Source organism: Jaculus jaculus, chromosome 8, assembly GCF_020740685.1.
Source record: "Jaculus jaculus isolate mJacJac1 chromosome 8, mJacJac1.mat.Y.cur, whole genome shotgun sequence".
NCBI lineage: Eukaryota > Metazoa > Chordata > Mammalia > Rodentia > Dipodidae > Jaculus > Jaculus jaculus.
Window position 1 is genome coordinate 109,760,727 of NC_059109.1, and position 20,986 is coordinate 109,781,712.

Sequence of the window (20,986 nt, forward strand, 5' to 3'; positions counted from 1 at the left end):
TGCCTGGCTTTCCTAGAAGGCTTGAGATAATTTCTGGACCTGGGGAAGCTCAGTTAGTAAAATGCTTACTGTCATGCACAAAGCCCAGCTCCTTATGAACCAGGCATGTTGATTGCACACAGCTGGGCACTCAAGAAATAGAGGCACCAGGATCAGAAGTTCAAAGTCATCCTAGCTACATAGGAAGTTTGAAGTCAGCTTGGGATAGATGAGACCCTATCTCAAAACTTAAGTCAACAGTCACAGAAAAAAAAAAAAAAGTTTTAAGATACTTTTCAATAATTTTTTTAATGTCTGGGGAATGAACTCAGGTACTCCAGCTTAAGCAGCTAATGTTTATCCACTGAGCTATGTCCTCAGCCCTAAGTTCAAGAATTTTAGCAGATTACTCTTGTGACATAATGACAAGCATGTATTTGAATAATTTAGACTTGTGGTATTAAGTTTTCATCTTAAATTTGTATTAACACATTTTGGGGGAGGTTCAGGTAGGGTCTTGTTCTAGCCCAGGCTGACCTGGAATTCACTATGTAGTCTCAGAGTGGCCTCAAACTCAAAACAGTTCTCATACCTCTGCCTCCCAAGTGCTGGGATTAAAGGCATGGGCTACTATGATCAACTTGCTCTTTTATTTTTATTATTATTTATTTATTTAGGAGAGAAAATGACACAGAGAGAGAATGGGCACACCATGGTCTTCAGCCACTGCAAACGAATTTCAGACACATGCACCACCTTGTGCAGCTGGCTAATGTGGGTAATAGGGAATTGAACCTGGATCCTTAGTCTTCACAAGCAAGCTCCTTAACCACTAAGCCATCTCTCAATCCAATATTAGCACACTTAAAAGACCTCATGAGGACTGTGGATATAGCCCAGTGGTAGAGTACTTCTCTAGCATGTCCAAGGCCTCAGATTCATTCCTCATACTATGAAGATGAATATAAACAAGGGCTGGGAACATGGCTTAGCAGTAAAAGGTGCTTGCCTGTAAAGCTTGTCTACTGAGGCTCCATTCCCCAGTGGTCATGTGAAACCACATGCACAAAGTGGCACATGCATCTGGAGTTCATTTGCCATGACAAGAGGCCCTGGTACAACCATTCTGTCTCACTCTTGCTCATTCATTTGCTTTTTGCTTGCAACTAAATGAATTATAAAATTTTTTTTTTTGATTTTTCAAGGTAGGGTCTCACTTTGGTCCAGTCTGACCTGGAATTAACTATGTAGTCTCAGGGTGGCCTTGAACTCAAGGTGATCCTCCTACCTCTGCCAACTGAGTGCTGGGATTAAAGGTGTGCGCCACCACGCCAACATAAATAATTTTTAAGTGAATATAAATAAATATGTACATACATCTATAGATGCCAACCTCATGCATGCTCTTTTGGCCTTTTTTTTTTTTTTTTTTTTTTCCTTTTTCTTATGAAAGCTACCCTAGAGAGAGATTTTCCTTTCAAAAGGACTAACAGTGTAATGGTGAGCCTTGATATCTGGGCTGGACAGGATGATATAAAGCTAAGAGGGACCAGCAGGAGGCCTCATGGAGAAGGAATATTGTTATGGTGGGTCTGGGGGAGAAGTCAATAAACAACTAGGATCATAAGGGCAATAGAATGGGACCTTGCACTAGAGATCTGCGAAGTGAGACTTTTTAAGAGAGAGAGGCAGACAGCCCCTGCAATCGAACGTCAGACACTTGCGCCACCTAGTGGCCACGAGTGACTGCTTGCCTTTTTTGTATCTGGTTTATGTGGGATCTGGCGAGTACAACATGGTTCTTAGGCTTTGCAGGCAAGCACCCTAACCACTAAGCCATCTGTGAGGCTCTTTCTGACGCCACCAGTGAATGGTGTGACTGATATGGAGTGTGAATGGGTGTTAGAAACAAAGGATACCATTGGCATCGAAGTAATGAGAAACTCAACTACATGATAGATCACTATTTTTGGATGAGTGACAGCTGTTTTGCACAACACCGTGGAAGGCTGCTGATCTCTTACAATCACATGAATGACGCCCGACGTCGTTGGGCAGTGCTCCACCTGCGGGGGCCATGTGCCATGGTCCCGCCATACTGAAATAGCTAAATATGACAGGGGTTCGTGTAGGAAACTAAGACATGAGATAAAATCCTCAGTAAGCCGAAGTCAAGGCTCATACTTCCGGTAGATGGTGCATCTACCGCTTGCCTGATAGCATGCAACCTCGTGACTTCAGGACTTTTATTACTATACTATTCCACAGATTAGAAATGTAAATGCAGGGCGTGGAAAGATGGCTCAGCGGCTAAGGTGCTTGTCTGCAAAGCCTAACGACTCAGGTTCGATTCTCCAGGACCCACACAAAGCCACGTACAGAAAGTGGCGCCTGCGTCTGGAGTTTATTTGCAGACAGCATACAGGATACCCTTACACGCCCATTCTCTCTTTCTTTTTCTCTCTTTCTCTTAGCTTGCAAATAAATGGGCCAGTCGTGGTGGCGCAGGCCTTTAATCCCAACACTTGGGAGGCAGAGATGGGAGGATGGCTGAGAGTTCGAGGCCACCCTGAGACTATATAGTGAGTTCCAGGTCAGCCTGGTCTAGAGTGAAACCCTACCTCTCAAAAAAAACAAAACACAAGAGTGCCACTCTCCTCGGTTCAGATGCAGCCACGCCTACTGCTTGGCCGTCCTTTTCCCCGGCCCGCACGCGCATGCGTCCGGGTTCTCACCCACCACCCCCACGTAAAGGGTCACGTGAGGGCGTGGGAGGCGTGTCTGCCTGCGCGCCTGCGCAGCGGGCTGACGGGGGAAAGACCTGCGTGCTGTGGCGGAGCTGAGGGTGAGTCCGCTCGGAGCCGCTTGTTCGGGGCTCCGTCAGCAGCCGGGGCTCGGGCTAGGGCCCGGGCCCCCGGGGCATGACCCTCGGGCGTGAGCTGGGCGACGGCCCCGAGCCCAGCCGCTGGGACGGCGGCGCCGAGAAGGAAGAAGGTACGGAAGCGGGCCGGGGCTCCGGCGGTGGCCTGCGCGGATGGCCGGAGGCGCCAAGGCCCGGGCTGGGGGACCGCTGGCGGCCCCGGGGGCGGGTGCTGGGCTGTGGTCGGGCCGGCTTCCCGCGGGAAGGGGAGGGCAGCGGGCCTGCGGTGGGGACCGGGCGGACGGAGGGGGAGCCCCGGCAGGAAGGCAGGCAGCCAGGCAGGGTGCCGTCTCGGAGGAAGGGACGGACGGAGCGGGGGCTCTGCGCCGCGGCCGCCTCCATCCGGAGCCGACGACTGGGTTTTCGGAGAGCCTTGGCCTGCCCCTGCCCGCCACGTCCGCAGCTTCGGGTGCCGCCTTCCTTCCAGTCTGACAGCTCCCCGCACTTCCGCGAGTGCCGTCTGTTAGTTTAAAGTACCAGCTCAGTGGACCTCCGCGCTGTCACCGAGTTGTGCACACTGTCCAATTCCAGGACACTTCTCATTCCGAAAAAGAAACTCCCAAACATAACAGCTCCCCAGGCCCCCATTCCGCAGCTGCTGGAACCGCTCAGCTACTCGCTTCCCCAGGCTGTGCCTGCCACCCATGCTAATTTTACTTCTAATCTGTTCATACTGTTTTTTTCGACCTAAACAAAATTTCTGCCAAATTTTAGTTTTCTTGTGCATTCATTTTCCCATGCAGTAAATACATGACGTTTAAAATTTCTGTACCACATGAAATAATTCTAAGGTGTTATTCCACCCAAGTATTTCCATGGTGCTCCTTGGGATCCACATCTTATCAGGCTACTTTTTTGTTCCTCTTTTCCTTATAGTGATTGCAAGTGAAGCTCGCTCCACGTACTACTTTCCTGGGCTCTTTGGCACGGTGGCCCTTTGCGGTTGTTTGTGTGACATCTGCCCCATGTGGCGTGGGTCTTGTGACCTGTTGCAGTGCAGCAGTGTGTCTTGCTCACAGTGCTTTTCCTTCTCCAGTTCCCTTGATTTTTCTATTTTTATTTTTATTTATTTGAGAGAGAGAGAGAAAGTGGTAGAAAGAGACAGAGAAAATGGGTGCGCCAGGGCCTCCAGCCATTGCAAACAAACTCCAGATGCATGCTCCACCTTGTGCACCTGGCTTACGTGGATCTTGGGGAATTGAGCCTCGAACTGGGGTCCTTAGGCTTGTCAGGCAAGTGCTTAGCCGCTAAGCCATCTCTCCAGCCCTCCCTTGATTTTTGTTTCTGTGGGTGGAAGGAGTTTGGTTTGGTTCTCCATATGTTGGAGGACTGTTGGCAAAATGACAGTAGAAGTTTTCCCTTGTAGAGCTCCTGGTCAGCAGGGTTTACTCCGTACTGTTTTTCTCCATTGTTGAAGTAAAGGGTCCTTCCTTGTGTGAGGCAGGAGATACTGGAGGATGAACCAGGGACTGGGAGCTACATCCCAGCCATTTCAAATTTTATTTTCAGACAGGTCTTGTTAAGGTTTCCCAGGCTGTCTTGGAACTTGCTTCTGCCTTGCTTAGTTTCCAGTGGTTAATGGATTTCTTCTAGCTTGGCAACTGTTTTGGATAAATTTATTAGGTCTGCCAAAGACGGAGCCTACTTTGTTTGATTTTCTTTTATCTGAACTTTGCCCAGAATATGATGATATTTTCCTCTTCTTCTGTCTGTATTGTACAGACAGAAAGCTCAAACATAAATATTCTTTTTCTCTATGTCTTATCCTCCCCCCTTTTATTTTGAGGGTCTCATGTAGCCCAGGCTGCCTTTAATTTACTGTGTAGCTGTCAACTCCTGATCCTCCTGAGGGGTAGAGCAACAAGCCTGCATTATTTCACACAGCATTTTGAAGAAAAAAAAAATTTTTTTAAATCTTGTTGTTTGTAATGCTGGTTTGCGGGAAATGCTAGCATTTTAAAATGTAAATTTGTGAAATGCTTAACTTGTGTTTATAGGCTGGAAAGCTGGGGAGGTGGATTATTCAGTTGATAAGAGCACTTGCCACACAAGTATGAGGACCTGAGTTCGATTCCCAGTACCCATTGTAGCCATGCTTGTCATAACTCCTAGAGAATTGCTGGTTGCTGGTCAGTCATTGTGACCAAAACATGAGGCGCTCTAGATTCAGTGAAAGAGTCTCAGGGAAATAATGCAAAAGAGCATCCAGGTCTTTCCCTGTACTTCTCATTGTATGCCCTACACTCCTCCTCCTCCTCCTCCTCCTCCTCATCATCATCATAATGGAAAAAAGACTCTAAGGCTTTCTTTTTAAAAATATTTATTTATTTATTTGAGAGAGAGAGAGAAAATGGGCATGCCAGAACATCTAGCTACTGCAAACAAATTCCAGATGCTTGTGCCACTTTGTGCATCTGGCTTTACATGGTTACTGGGCAATCAAACTTCAGTTGTTGGGCTTTGTAGGAAAGTGTCTTTAACTGCTGTCTTTCCAGTCCCTGTAAAACTTTCTTTAAAAAACATATTTTTATTAATTGGCACTCAGAAAGAGAGAGAGAATGGGCATGGTCATGTCAGGGCCTCCAGGCACTGCAAACGAACTCCAGATGCAGGTACCAGTTTGTGGCTTTATGTGGGTTCTGGGAAATTGAACCCAGGTCCTTAGGCTTTGCAGGCAGCTGCTATAACTGCTGAGGCATCTCTCCAGCCCCAGCTTTCTTTTTTATTGACGAGAGAGAGATGGGCAGATAGAGAGTTGGGCACACCAAGGTCTCCAGCCACTGCATAGGAACTCCAGATGGATGTGCCACCTTGTATATCTGGCTTACATAGGTACTGGGGAATAGAACCGGGTTCCTTAGGCTTCACAGGCAAGCACTTTAACTTCTAAAGCCATCTCTCCAGCCCTGTAAAGCTTTCTTGATAGTCAAACTTAAACCAGTACTCAATGTGGGATTTTTTGTACTCCCACAAAAGCTTTAGCATATCCAAGTCATTAATTATTTGGGGGTTATAGAAAAACTTTTGAGAGGAAGCATAGCTGTGTCCATTTTAGTCACAGTGATTTGGGGAATATGTTTTCCTTTGAAGAGGCTGTAATCTCTTCCTGGGTTCTAGCCAGAGTTGGGAGAGTTATGGCAATAGTGGACTCACTTCTCTGAATCTATATGCTTGGAACTTCAGGCCAGGTATGGTGACATGCGCCTGTAATCCCAGCTCTCAGGTTGCTCAGGCCGGAGATTATGAGTTTAAAGCCAGTTGGCTTCATAGCATGGTTATATCTCAAAAGCCAGAGGGGATAGGGATAGTTCAGTGGTAGAGCACTTGCCTAATGTGTATGGTGTCCTTGGTTCAATCTCCACCATCAGGAGATAGGGGATCCCTTATAAAAAATAAGTGTTCTAGGGCTAAGAGTGTAGCTCAGTGGTTAAGTATACTTAGCACACACAGGCCCTGGGTTCCGTCCCCAACACCACCAAAGATTACTTTTAAAAATAAGAGGGGGGCTGGAGAGATGGCTTAGCGGTTAAGCCCTTGCCTGTGAAGCCTAAGGACCCCGGTTCGAGGCTCGGTTCCCCAGGTCCCACGTTAGCCAGATGCACAAGGGGGCGCACGCGTCTGGAGTTCGTTTGCAGAGGCTGGAAGCCCTGGCGCGCCCATTCCCTCTCTCTCCCTCTATCTGTCTTTCTCTCTGTGTCTGTCGCTCTCAAATAAATAAATAATTTAAAAAAAAAATAAGAGGGGCTGGAGAGATGGATGAGCAATTAAAGGAGCTTGTTAACAAAGCTTGCCTGCCAGGATTCAGTTCCTTAGCCACCCACATAAAGCTGAACAGGTGTTCATTTGTGGTGGAAAGAAACCCTGGCAAGCACACACCCCCACACATACTCAATTAATTAATAATAACAAAAAATTATGGAGAAAGCAGGGTGTGCAAGTTCATGCCTGTTACACCAGCACTCAGAGGCAGAGGTAGGAGGATCGCCATGAGTTCACGGCCAACCTTGGACTACAGAGTGAGATCCAGGTTAGCCTGGGCTAGAGTGAGACCTTACCTGGCTTCCAACTCACAGTGATTCTCCTGTCTGAGCCTCCTAAGTGCTGTGATTAAAGGTGGGAGCCACCATGTCCTGCGAAAATTTTTTAAATTACTTTAAGATACAATAGGTAATATTCATTTTAATTCTTTACCTGGGCTTCCAAAGGATAGCACTGTGATGTTTCTCTATCTGAGCTATTTTAAGGATGTCTGAATTTGTTGTTCACTGAAGATCAGGGTAAGCGTATAAGCTAATGGTTGACTTCACTTTGTGGTTTATACATCTCTAGCTCACTTGAGTATTCTGTTTTTTTGTTTTTTTGAGGTAGGGTCTCACTCTGGCCCAGATTGACCTGGAATTCATTCACTATGTTGTTTCAGGGTGGCCTCAAACTCACAGTGACCCTCCTACCTCTGGCTCCTGAGTGCTGGGATTAAAGGTGTGTGCCATCACATCCAGATTTTTTTTTCAGAATTTTATTTTATTTATTTCCTTTTCCCCACATTGCTGAATAGCTTACTTGGGAAAAAAAGTGGGGTACAATATATTTAAACAAACTGAGAAAAGATTACAGACTCTTGACAAACTGAGCAACAGAACTTTTCACATGTCAGTTTCACTGTAGCAATACCTGGGATTACCATGTCCGTGGGGGCAAGGATGCCCAAGTGAAAACAGTGTGGGTGTCTGTTAGATTGTTTTCCTTGTTGGAAACTAATTCAATTCAAATTTTGCCTCATCCTGTGTTGTCAAGGGGATGTAGCTCATGAGTGGAGGGCTCGCCTCGCACCAGGTTTTAATGCATAGTACTACAGTCAACCTGTGTTGTCATACACGAAGTCTGCCAGCTGGAAGTGTGGCATGGTAGGAGTGCATTCACCTGGCGTGCACGAGGTGCCTGGCCTGAGCTTTGGCTAGCCTCTCTTTCCCAGTCCTTCCTTTCACTCTGTCCTCTCCCTGTGCCTGACCTGATGTTTCATAGAGTGTCTCTGGGTTTCCTGAACTTGTTTCCTTCATATGACAAGGTGACAATGCCCATACTCCTTCCTGTGCCAGGAATGCTTTCCTTTTGACACACTTGTCCACGTGACAGAGTTTTCAAGAAGACACCAGAGGATATTCCTGGCAAAACCTTTTCCTCATTACCTGAGAAATAGCTGTTTTTCCCTTTGAGTTTTTATCATCCACTGTGACTCTTAATATCCTAGGTAATACTTGTGTCCCTCCCTGCATGAGCTTCTCAAGGGGCGGGAGAGTCATGTTCATTATGACTGTCCACCAGGTCAGTGTTTAGTACAGGAGACTAAATGATGGACTGACAAATTGGTGGGTAAATGAGTGGAATGACACACTTGAGCTCAGAGCTTGACATACCTCAGAACACTTGAGGGAGTTACTCTGCTGATAGAAAGAATTAAGGACTTGGTGAAAAGCAACCTAGGTAAGGTCTCACTCTAGCCCAGGCTGACCTGGAATTCACTATGTAGTCTCAGGGTGGCCTCGAGCTCATGGTGAACCTCCTACCTCTACCTCCCATATGCTGGGATTAAAGGTGTGCGCCACCATGACTGGCTTAAAGCAACCATTTAACATCATCCAAACTAGGCCACTTTTTTGAGAGCACAGAGCTCTGAACAGTTAAACTGAGAATGTAGGTCTACACCAGGAAGAGCTGAGCCAGTGATTCCCAGCCCAGGTTACTGGGGAAGAGAACACCAGTGTAGCCAGAACAAATTTACCTGAGCCAAAAGTCGCTTGTTGTTTTCCTATCTGTACCAAGTGACTCCAAACCTCTGCTTATGTGGCTTATGTGGCACAGCTCACCTAAGTAGGTCACCAGTGCTAACTGTTTTGTGTAAATAATGTGCAGCTTTGTCATGGACACAGTTGTAGACTACTGGTCCAGAATAGAGCATAGCTGGAGGAAGCTGTTTAGTGCCCTGTCTAGAGCCTAGTGTGCCCCATAGGATGATGTTTCTTCCAGAGCCTAACCTGCCTTCTGGTGCAGCTGTCCTCATATTAGTCCTGTATCTTCATAACTTTTTTATTCAAGGTAGGCTCTTGCTCTAGGCCAGGTTGACCTAGAATTCACTACGTAGTCTCAGGGTGGCCTCAAACTCACAGCAATCCTCCTACCTCAGCCTCACAAGTGCTGAAATTAAAGGCATGTGCCACCACACCCAGCTCTTTTCCTTTAAAAAAAAATTATTTTATTTTTTATTTTATTTTATTTAAGAGAGAGAAAGAGAGGGAGGGAGAGAGAAAGAGACAGATAGAGAGAAAATGGGCATATCAGGGCCTCCAGCTGCTGCAAAAAATCTCCAGATGTGTGCACCACCTTGTGCATCTGGCTTACATGGGTTCTGGAGAGTTGAACCTGGGTCCTTTGTCTTTGCAGGCAAGCATCTCAACTGCTAAGCCATATCTCCAGCCCCCTTTTCCTTTTTTTTAAAAAAAAACTTTTTAAAAATATTTTATTTTTATTTATTAATTTATTTGACACAGAGAGAGAGAAGGTGTGCACCAGGGCCTCCAGCTACTACAAATGAACCCCAGATGCATGTGCGCCCCCTTGTGCATCTGGCTAACGTGGGTCCTGGAGAATTGAACTGGGGTCCTTTGGCTTTGCAGGCAAATGCCTTAACTGCTAAGCCATCCCTCCAGCCCCGTTTCCTTTTTTTAACTTTGATCTTTAAAAAAATTATCTGTGTGTATGTATGCTTCTGTGTGTGGGCATGCACATGCACGCATACACATGTGCTTTGCCACTTCATTTCCAACAAATGAACACCAGATGCTTGCCCTGCTTTTCACATCTGCCTTACATGGGCCATTTGAGAATTGAGCCTGAGCCAGCAGGCTTTGCAAGCAAGTGCCTTTTACCACTTAACCATCTTCCCAAGCGTTAAACTTTTTTTTTTTTTTTTTTTGTAATTTGTTTTTTTGAAAGAGAGGTAGGAGAGAAAGAGAATGAGTGTGCTAGGGCCTCTTGCTAATGCAAATCAACTCCAAGGCATGTGTGTGTCAGATAAGGTTTCACTGAATTGCTCAGGATGGCTTTGAATTTGCAATCCTCCTTCCTCTGTCTCCCAAGTAGCTGGGATTACAAATCTGTACCACCATGTCTACATCATAAATACTTTTTCTATGACAACACCAGCTTTATTTGGAATTTAAAAAAAAAACAACAAACTTATGGAAAGAATCTCTAGTAGGGTCCAAAGCCACATATATGTGTGTGTGTGTGTGTGTGTGTGTGTGTTGGTTTTTCAAAGTAAGGTCTTGCTCTAGCCCATACTGACCTGAAATTCACTATGTAATCTCAGGCTAGTCTCGAACTCACAATGATCCTCTTACCTTAGCCTCCCAGTACTATGATTCAAGACATGCACCACCATGCTGGGAATAAGTATTTTTTAAATATATTTATTTATTTTCAAACAGAGAGGGAGACAAAGAGACAGAGAACATATGGGTGAGCCAGGACCTCCTGTCACTGCAAATATATTTCAGACTTATGTGCCACTTTGTGCATCTGGCTTTATGTGGATACTGGGGGATCAAACCTGGGCCATCAGGCTTTGCAAGCAAGTACCTTAATCATTTCTCCAGCCTCTCATAAATATTATTTATTATGAGAGAGAAGGAGAGAATCAGTATGCTAAGGCCTCCATCCACTGCAAACGGACTCCAGACTCAAGAGCCACCTTGTGAATCTGCCTTTCATGGGTACTGGGAAGTTGATTCCAGGTCCTTAGACGTTGCAGCAAGCGTCTTAACTGCTAAGGCATCTCTCCAGGCCCATAGTTTTTTTGTTTTTATTTATTTATTTATCAGAGAGTGTGCCAGGGCCTCCACTGCAAATGAACTCCAGGTGCATGTGTCCCTGTGCATCTGGCATACATGGGCCCTGGAGAATTGAACCTGGATCCTTTGGCTTTGCAGGCAAACACCTTAACCACTAAGCCATCTTCTCCAGCCCTTTTTTTTTTTTTTTTTTTTTTTTTTTGGTTTTTCGAGGTAGGTTCTTACTCTGGTCCAGGCTGACCTGGAATTAACTCTGTAGTCTCAAGGTGGCCTTGAACTCACGGCGATTCTCCTACCTCTGCCTCCTGGGTGCTGGGATTAAAGGCATGTGTCACCACGCCTGGCTTCCAGCCCTTTTTTTTTTTTTTAATACATCTTATTCATTTATTTGAGAAAGAGAGTGAGAGAATGGGTGCGTCAGGGCCTCCCAGCCACTGCAAACGAACTCCAGACGCATGTGCCCTCTCATGCATCTGACTTACCTGGGTCCTGGGGAATCAAACTGAGATCCCTTGGCTTTGCAGGCAAACACTTTAACCACTAAACCATCTCTCCAGCCTTTTTTTTTCCCAAGGTAGGGTCTCACTGTAGCCCAGGCTGATTTGGAATTCACTCTGTGTTCTCAGGATAGCCTCGAACTCACAACAATCCTACCTCTGCCTCCCGAGTGCTGGGATTAAAAATGTGCGCCACCATGTGCAGCTATTGTTTTTTCGAAGTAGGGTCTCACTCTAGCTCAGGCTGACCTGGAATTCACTATATAGTCTCAGGGTAGCCTTGAACTCAGGGCAATCCTCCTACCTCTGCCTCCCAAGTGCTGGGATTAAAAGTGTGTGCCACCATGCCCAGCTCTAAGTATTTTTTTTTAATTTTTATTAGCATTTTCCATGATTATAAAAAATATCCCATGGTAATTCCCTCCCCCCCACACTTTCCCCTTTGAAATTCCATTCTCCATCAAATTACCTCCCCAACTCAATCATTGTACTTACATATATACAATATCAACCTATTAAGTACCCTCCTCCCTTCCTTTCTCTTAAGTATTTTTTTAATAACTATTTGTTATCAAATAAGAGGGGCCTATGTTTCTTGCCTTCAAGCCTATATTCTTCATCTTCCTGTTTGGATGGCCTGACCCATTATAATCTCTCTGCACTCTTGGCCTTTGTTGTCTATTAAAAATTTCTCTCTCTCTCTCTCTCTCTCTCTCTCTCTCTGTGTGTGTGTGTGTGTGTGTGTGTGTGTGTGTGTGTGTGTGTTTGTGTGTGTGTGTGAGATTGAGAGAGAGAGAGAGAGAGACACGTATTGCCCTATGCATGTCACAGCAAGCGTGGAGGTCAGAGGACAACATTAGAGTGATTTTTCTTCCACCTTCTTTTGAGACAGTCTCTGTCGCTGATGCTGCTGGTGAGCTTGCTGACTCTCCTGGCTCTACCTCCATGCAGTAGGCACATTGGGCTCACAGACACCTGTGCCACGTACGTGTCTGCTTTACATAGGCACTACAGAGGGCTGAGCTCATGTCAGCAGTCTTGCAAGCAAGTGCCTTCCACCGCTGAGCCATCTCTCCAGTCCCTTGTCTGCTTTTTCACTGCCACTAACACTGATCTGATTTTGTTAACCTTTGATGCTAGGTGTTGAGCTTTTATTGGGCTTTTGATTTTCACTGGTACAGGAACTCAAAAAAAATCTAAAAACAGAAATCATCCATTTAGTCAGCAAGCCATTCCTAAAAGTGGACGTTCTGCCTGAAAGAGGAGAGGCTGCCCTCTAAAAAAGTAAATGTACTAAACTGCCTGTACGTAGTGCAGATGATCATGTAAGACTATAAAGTGCTTTGGGGTGGAGATGTGTGTCAGCTCGTGCAGCCCTTGCCTAGAATGCAGTAAGCTGTGAATTTGATCTCGAGCACAAAATAACCCATGTGTGGTAGCGTATACCTACAGTCCCAGCACCCAGGGGTCAGAGGCGGGAGGAAAAGAAATTCAAAGTCATCGTTGGATACATACTAAAATTTGAGGCCAGCCTGGGATTCACTAGACCCTGTCTCAGAGATCAATAAATAGGGCTGGAGAGGTTGCTGCATGGTTAAAGGCACTTGCTTGCAAAGGTTGCTGGTCCAGGTTTGATTCCTCAGTACTCACGTAAAGCCAGATGCAGGAAGTGTCATGTTCATCTGGAGTTTGTAGTAGCAAAAGGCCCTGACACACCCATATTCTGTCTCTTTTGCTCTCACATACACACACTCTCTGTCCCCCTCTCTGTCTTTCCAATAAAATAAGTAAATAAATTTTTAAAAATCATTAAATAGGAGCTGGGCATGGTACCTCACTTTAAATCCCAGCACTCAGGAGGCAGAGGCAGGAGAATCACTGAGAGTTCAAGGCCAGTCTGGAACTACACAGTGAGTTCCAAGTCAGCCTGGGCTTGAAAACTGCCCCCCCCCCAATAAAAATAATAATTTTTAAAAAGTAAGGTGTTTAACTCATTACCTTATCACTAGTAATGAATATGGCTATTGAGAAACAGTTGTTTCATGTGGAATATCATGGCCTCCCTAATCACAGCCATGTTCAAAACCCATGTAGCCTTTGACATTCTGCTTGCGTGTGTGTGTGTGTGTGTGTGTGTGTGTGTGTGTGTGTATGCATGTGGAGTCAAGAGGACAGTTTTGATGTCATTCCTCAGACACCATCCATCTTCTTGAGACAATCTCTCACTGGCCTGGAGCTTGAAAATAGGCTAGACTGGGTGGCCAGCAAGCCCCAGGGATCCACCTGTGTCTACCTCCCCAGCTCTGGGATTACAAGTATACACCACTCACTATGCTTGACTATTTTTTTTTTCTTTTGGTTTTCGAGGTAGGGTCTCACTCTGGTCCAGACTGACCTGGAATTCACTATGGAGATTCAGGGTGGCCTCAAACTCTCTGCGATCCTCCTGCCTCTGCCATCCAAGTGCTAGGATTAAAGGCATGTGCCACTGCACCTGGCTGCTTTTTTTTTTTTTTTTTTTTTTTTGAGGTAGGGTCTTACTCTAGCTCAGGCTGACCTGGAATTCACTGTATAGTCTCAGTGATCCTCCTACCTTGACCTCCCAAGTGCTGGGATTAAAGGCATGCACCACCATGCCTGGCTGGAAAAATTATTTTTTTTCAATCCTGGAGGTTGAACACAGGATCTCTCACCTGCTAGGTAATCACTCTTCCACTCAGCCACATCCCCAGCCCAGCAAAATGCTTACCTTGAAATATATATGCTCCATGAAGTTTGTTAAGAAAGAACAGGAGCTGGGCATGGTGGCACATGCCTTTAATCCCAGCATTTGGAGGGCATTAGTAGGTGGATTGTTATGAGTTCGAGGCCAGCCTGAGACTATATAGTAAATTTCAGGTCAGCCTGGGCTACAGCAAGACCCTACCTCAAAAAGAAAAGAGAGAAAGAGAAAACAAGTGAACAGGAAAACATTAATAGTAGTAGTTGCTGTGTATGCCTGAATTTACTCAGCACTTAATTGTAATTCCTTGCTTCTTACTTTCACAAACTATATCTGTAGTGTTTTACACATCATGTGGCTGTTTTTTTTTTAAATTTTTGTTCATTTTTACTTATTTATTTGAGAGCCACAGAGAAAGAGGCAGATAGAGAAAAAGAATGGGTGCACCAGGGCCTCCAGCTACTGCCAACGAACTCCAGAAGCATGCGCCCCCCTTCCTCCCCTCCCTCCCGCACATCTGGCTAACATGGGTCCTGGGGAATCGAGCCTCGAACTGGGTCTTTAGGCTTCACAGGCAAGCACTTAACCCCTAAGCCATCTCTCCAGCCCCCTTAGTGGTTGTGTTTTTTTTGGGGTTTTTTTGTTTTTTTTGTTTTTTTTTTTTTTTTTTGGTTTTTTGAGGTAGGGTCTCACTCTAGCCCAGGCTGACCTGGAATTCACTATGGAGTCTCAGGGTGGCCTCGAACTCATGGCGATCCTCCTACCTCTGCCTCCAGAGTGCTGGGATTAAAGGTATGTGTCAGCACACCTGGCTAAGAGTTCATCTTTTTGTTTGTTTGTTTGTTTGTTTTTATTTATTTGAGAGTGACAGAGAGGAGAAGAGGCAGAGAGATAGAGAGAGAGAATGGGCGCACCAGGCCACTGCAAACGAACTACAGAAACATACGCCCCCTTGTGCATCTGGCTAACGTGGGTCCTGGAGAATTGAGCCTCAAACCGAGGTCCTTAGGCTTCACAGGCAAGCGCTTAACCACTAAGCCATCTCTCCAGCCCTAACAGTTCATCTTTTTAAAAAGTAGGCAACTTGGGCTGGGGAGTTGACTCAGCAGTTAAAGGTGCTTGCTACCAAAGCTTGCCACCCTGGGTTCAATTCCCCAGGGCCCATGTAAAGCCATATTCACAGTGGCACATGCATTTGGAGTTCATTTGCAGAGGCAAGAGGTCCTGGCATGTCCATTTTTTCTATTTTTTTCTCTCTCTCCTTGCAAATATATATATAGTAGGCAACTTGGGCTGTAGAGATGGCTCAGCAGTTAAGGTGCTTGCTCGTAAAGCTTAATGACCCAAGTTTGATTCCCCAGTAACCATGGAAAGCCAGTTGCACAAGGTGGCACATGTATCTGGTTCTTTTGAGTTGTCTAAAGGCCCTGGTATGCCCATTCTCTCCCTAAAAAAAAAACGTAAAATGAAAATCACCATGGAAACATACCTGTGAATATCTGGAGGAGTTTCTAGATTAGGTTAATATAGGTGGGAGGACCTACCCTAACTATTGTCTGGGGTGCTGAACTGAATATAAAGGAGAAAGCTAGCCAAGCATGGGCATTTATGCCTCTGCTTTGATTTTTCCCTATGGACTTAATGAGACCAGCAGCCTCTTGCCATCATGATAGACTGTAGCCTTGAACTGCAAGCCATAATAAACCATGGTTTCTGATCAGCTGCTTGGTCATAGAAACAACTGATACAGAACCCCTGTATAGGCTAAATGTGTGCTTCATCTTCCACATAGCACATTTGGCTTTTGTGTTTCTCTTTCTTTCCTTCTCTCTCTCTCGTTCTTTCTTTTTTTGGTTTTTCAAGGTAGGGTCTTAGTCTAATCCAGGCTGACCTGGATTTCACTGTGTAGTCTCAGGCTCATGACGATTCCCCTACTGCTGCCTCCCCAGTACTGGGATAAAGGTGTGCACCACCATGCCCGGCTTGTGTTTCTTTTTCCTTAGACTTTGATGCTAGAAAGAAAAAGAAAGTGGAGGTGATCTACGAAGCCCTGAGCAGTGATCCCATTGATGTGGCTGCCCTCAGACGCATGGCTATCAGCGAAGGAGGACTCCTGACTGATGAAATCAGATGCAAAGTGTGGCCCAAGCTCCTCAATGTCAATACCAGTGACCCCCCTCCAGTGTCAGGTAAGCAGGTGGAGGCCGGGAGGGGAGCTGATCCAGGAGGCAGAGAGACAAGAATTCCAGGTTGTGGGTTTTTATAAAATCTCATTGTGAACCAAAAGCAGATAAGCAAATAGAAACATTTTAGGAAGTGCTTGAGCCCACTCTGAAAGTAATGCCAAACAGATCAGTTTTATTGAAAACTAAATGAGCTTTTATTAAGGGAGAGTTTGTTAAAAATGCCCATCCTAGCCGGATGTGGTGGCGCATGCCTTTAGTCCCAGCACTCAGGAGGCAGAGGTAGGTGGATGGTCATGAGTTTGAGGCCAGCCTGAGACTACATAGTGAACTCCAGGTCAGCCTGGGTATGTTGAGACCCTACCTCGAAAAACAAAAAAAAAAAGGGGGGGGGGGAAGAAAAGTCCATCCTAGTCCAGATTTGCTTGATTGGAATTGTGGGTTATTGGAAACTGTTTACCAGACAACCAGTTGACTGATGAAGAGGGGACTATATTTTGAAAAATACAAAATACAAACTTTTTTTAAAAAAGTATTTTATCTTTATTTATTTCACAGAGAAGGTAGGGGCATGGGGAGAGAGAGAGAATGGGCATGCCAGGGCCTCCAGCCACTGCAAACAAACTCCAGACGCATGCGCCCCCTTGTGCTTCTGGCTAACATAGGTCCTGGGGAATTGAACCTGGGTCCTTTGGCTTTGCAGGCAAATGCCTTAACCTTAGCTAAGCCATCTCTCCAGCCCCTAAAAACTTTATTTATAGAGAAATATCAAATATCCTTTGGAGTTCTAAAATTCTATATTCTACTAGAGGTTGTTATTTAACTAATATGCAAATGCAAGGCCATGGTGAAAGAAATTTCCTGGAATGCGCTTGAAAGTATGAAACTAGGTACTGCAAAACAGTGAGTCCCCTCTGCTGTTGTCCATTCATTCCTGTCACCTTATTGCTTTCCTACTTTTTTAAAATTTTTATTTATTTATTTTGGTTTTTCGAGGTAGGGTTTCACTCTCTGCTTTCCTACTTTTAACAGAAAAATTCTTGGGGTTCTTTTATTCACTTGGTGAATCTTTGGTTTTTCGTGGTAGGGTCTCTCTCTAGCACAGGCTGATCTGGAATTCACTATGTAGTCTCAGGGTGGCCTCAATCGCATGGAGACTCTCCTACCTCTGCCTCTTAAATGCTGGGATTAAAGGTGTGCATCATCACGCCCAGCCTTTTTTTAAAAATTTTAAATATTTTATGTATTTATTTATTTACTTATTTGAGAGTGAGAATGGGCACTCCACAACCTCTAGCCACTGCAAACGAACTCCAAACACATGTGCCACCTTATGCCTCTGTGGATACTGGGGAATTGAGCCTGGGTCCTTAGGCTTCACAGGCAAGTGCCTTGACTACTAAGCCATCTCTCCAGCCCTTAGCTAATCTTGATTGTGTTCCTGTTGTGTGCCAGACAATGGAGGTGATTAAAATTACTCTGGGGTTAAAAGGTTCAGTGTATAGTACCGAGTGGGTGCTGAGTTTGCCACTTGTTACTGTGTTTGGAAATGGCTGCCTCAGAGCAGTGGGCTTTTGTTGGAGGGCAAAGCCAGGTGCTCAGTCCTGGGATTGACACTCATTTATGGTTCCTGACTTCCCATGTCTCCTAATAAGGTGAAGAGTGAATGTGTGTGTGTGTGTGTGTGTGTATTTTTTTTTTTTTTTTCAGGTAGGGTTTAACTCAGGCTGACCTGGAATTCATTGTGTAGGCTCGGAGTAGCCTTAAACTCACAGCGATCCTCCTACCTCTGCCTCCCCACTGCTGGGATTAAAGGCAGGTATCATCACACCTGGCCAGACTCATATTTTTTATTTATTTATTTTTGTTTTTGTGTTTTGAGGTAGGGTCTCACTCTAGCCCAGGCTGACCTGAAATTCACTGTGTTGTCTCAGGGTAGCCTTGAACTCACAGCGGTCCTCCTACCTCTGCCTACCAAGTGCTGGGATTAAAGGTGTGCACCACCACACTTGGCCCCTCATATTTTTTTTAAATATATTTTATTTATTTGAGAACGAGAGAGAGAGAGAGGCAGATAGAGGGAGAGAGAATGGATGTGTCAGAGCCTCTAGCCATTGCAAACGCACTCTAGGCACATGTGCTACCTTGTTCATCTGGCTTTCATGAGTGCTGAGAAATATAACCTGGGTCCTTTGGCTTTGCAGGCAAGTGCCTTAGCCTCTAAGGCATCTCTCTAGCCTCAGAATTTTTTTTAAGCTAATTAGTTTATTTGAGAGAGATAAAAAGAGAAAGGCAGATAGGGAGAGAATGGGTGTGCCAGGGCCTCTAGCCATTGCAAGTGAACTCCAGACCTCCAGACGCATGTGCTACCTTGTGCATGTGGTTCTCTGTGTGCTGAGGAATTGAGCCTGGGCCATTCGGCTTTGCTGGCAAGTGCCTTAACCCCACTAAGCCAACTCTCCACCCCATAATTTTTTTTTTTTCTTTTTGGTTTTTCAAGGCAGGGTTTCACTCTAGCCAGGCTGACCTGGCATTCACTATGTAGTCTCAGAGTGCCCTCAAACTCACAGTGATCCTCCTACTTCTGCCTCCCAAGTGCTGGGATTACAGGTATGTGTCACTGCACCCAGCTTCTTGTTGTTGTTGTTATTATTTTGTCTCGCTCTAGCCTGGGCTGATTTGGAATTCATTATGTTGCTAAGGCTGTAACCGCTGCAGACCAACTCCTGGCACATGTGCCTCTTTGTACGTCTGGCTTTATGTGGGTACTGGGGAATAAAATACAGGTCACTACCCTTTGCAGGCAATCACCTTAACTGCTAAGCGATCTCTCCAGCTCTTTAAAATATTTTTAGCCAGGTGTTGTGGTACATACCTTTAATCCCAACATTTAAGAGGCTGAGGTAGGAGGATTGCTGTGAGTTTGAGGCCACCCTGAGACTGTATAGTGAATTCTATGTCAGCCTGGGTTAGGGTGAGACCCTACCTCAAAAACCAAACAAACAGGCCTGGAGAGATGGCTTAGCAATTAAGGCACATGCCTGTATAGCCCAAGGACCCAGGTTCAGTTCTCCAGCACACAGGTAAAGCCAGATGCACATGGTGGTGCAGGCGTCTAGAATTTGTTTATAGTGGCTACAGGCCCTGGCGTGTCCATTCTTTTTTTTCTGTCTCTCTCTTTCCTCTTTTCTGTATCTAATAAATAAATAAATAAATAAATAAATCTTAACAAAAAACAAGGGGACTGGGGAAATGGCTTAGCAGTTACAGCATTTGCCTGTGAAGGTTCCAGGACCCAGGTAAACCAGATGCACAAGGGGGCACATGTGTCTGGAGTTCATATGCAGTGGCTAGAGACCCTGGCCTGCCCATTCTCTCTTCTCTTTCTCTCTATCTGTCTCTTTCTCTCTCATAAGTAAATAAAAAAAATATTTTTTAAAAAGTCAGACGTGGGGCTGGAGAGATGGCTTAGCAGTTAAGCGCTTGCCTGTGAAGCCTAAGAACCCTGGTTTGAGGCTCGGTTCCCCAGGTCCCACGTTAGCCAGATGCACAAGGGGGCGCACGCGTCTGGAGTTCGTTTGCAGAGGCTGGAAGCCCTGGCGCGCCCATTCTCTCTCCCCCTCTATCTGTCTTTCTCTCTGTGTCTGTTAATAAATAAAAAATTTAAAAAATATTAAAAAAAAAAAAGTCAGGCGTGGTGGCACACACCTTTAATCCCAGCACTGTTGAGGCAGAGGTAGGAGGACTGCCATGAGTGAGACTACATAGTGAATTCCAAGTTAGCCTGGGCTAGAGTGAGACCCTACCTCAAAAAAACAAACAAAACCCCAAAATACAAAAAAAAAATTAATATTTATTTATTTGCAAGCAGAGAGCAATAGAGGGAAGAGAGACCACATGGGCACACTAGGGCATCTCTCCAGCCACTTAACTCCAGGCTGACTTGGAATTCACTGTGTAGTCTCAGGGTGGCCTTGAACTCACGGTGATCCTCCTACTTCTGCCTCCTGAGTGCTGAGATTAAAGCCATGTGCCACCACTCCTGGCAATATGTTGTATTTTCATCCTGAGTACATCCTCTGTCCACATTGAAAATTTTATTTTATTTTTTTTGTTCTTGTTGTTTTTTGAGGTAGGGTCTCACTGTAGCTCAGGCTGACCTGGAATTCACTACATAATCTCAGGGTGGACGAGTAGACTCGAACTCATGGCGATCCTCCTACCTCTGCCTCTTGAATGCTGGGATTAAAGGCGTGCATAATACATCGGCTTTACTCCTCTATTGTTCTTCCCCTTATTTTCCTGAGATAGAGTCTCTCATTGATCCTGGAGCTCCATGTTTTTCATTCAGAGTGGCTGACCACACAATCTTCATGTGTTCATCCCCTCAGTGCTAAGTTACAGGCTTGTGTGGCCATGCCCAGCTTTTTATGTGAGTGCTGGGGACAATCTGAGGTCCTCCTGCTTGCACAGCAAGCATTTTTACCTACTGAGCTATCTCCCCAGATCCCACATTCATAATTTTGTTCAGTCCTTTAACTGAGAGATGTGCATGGAAGGGAGTCACATCGTACATATGTGGTCAGTTTCCCAGTGATGACCAGAGGCAGGCTACACAGACCCAGGCATCCTGACTTCTCTGCTGCTATCTCTCCTGATGAACCACTCTGGACAGTCTGTTCCCTCCTCTGTGCTCATTAGACTTACAATGTATGTTGGAACTAAGCTAGAGATTCCTTGTCAAATGTTGTGTCTTTACTGGTTTTGGTTTTTGTGATATGGATATCAAATCCAAGGCCTTGCATATGCTAGACCAGCATTTTACCACTGTATTACAT

General features: G+C 45.4%; 1 protein-coding gene across 1 annotated transcript in view; it reads left to right on the forward strand.

Annotated features, from left to right (window-relative positions):
• The first annotated feature begins 2,843 nt into the window (after positions 1-2,843).
• Positions 2,844-20,986, forward strand: part of Tbc1d20 (TBC1 domain family member 20) — a 28,964-nt gene continuing 10,821 nt past the window's right edge. Inside the window, exons 1-2 of the mRNA XM_045157190.1 lie at positions 2,844-2,973; positions 15,969-16,154. Coding sequence (XP_045013125.1) covers positions 2,901-2,973; positions 15,969-16,154 — 259 coding nt within the window. The 5' untranslated portion in view covers positions 2,844-2,900. The remainder of the gene's footprint in view (positions 2,974-15,968; positions 16,155-20,986) is intronic.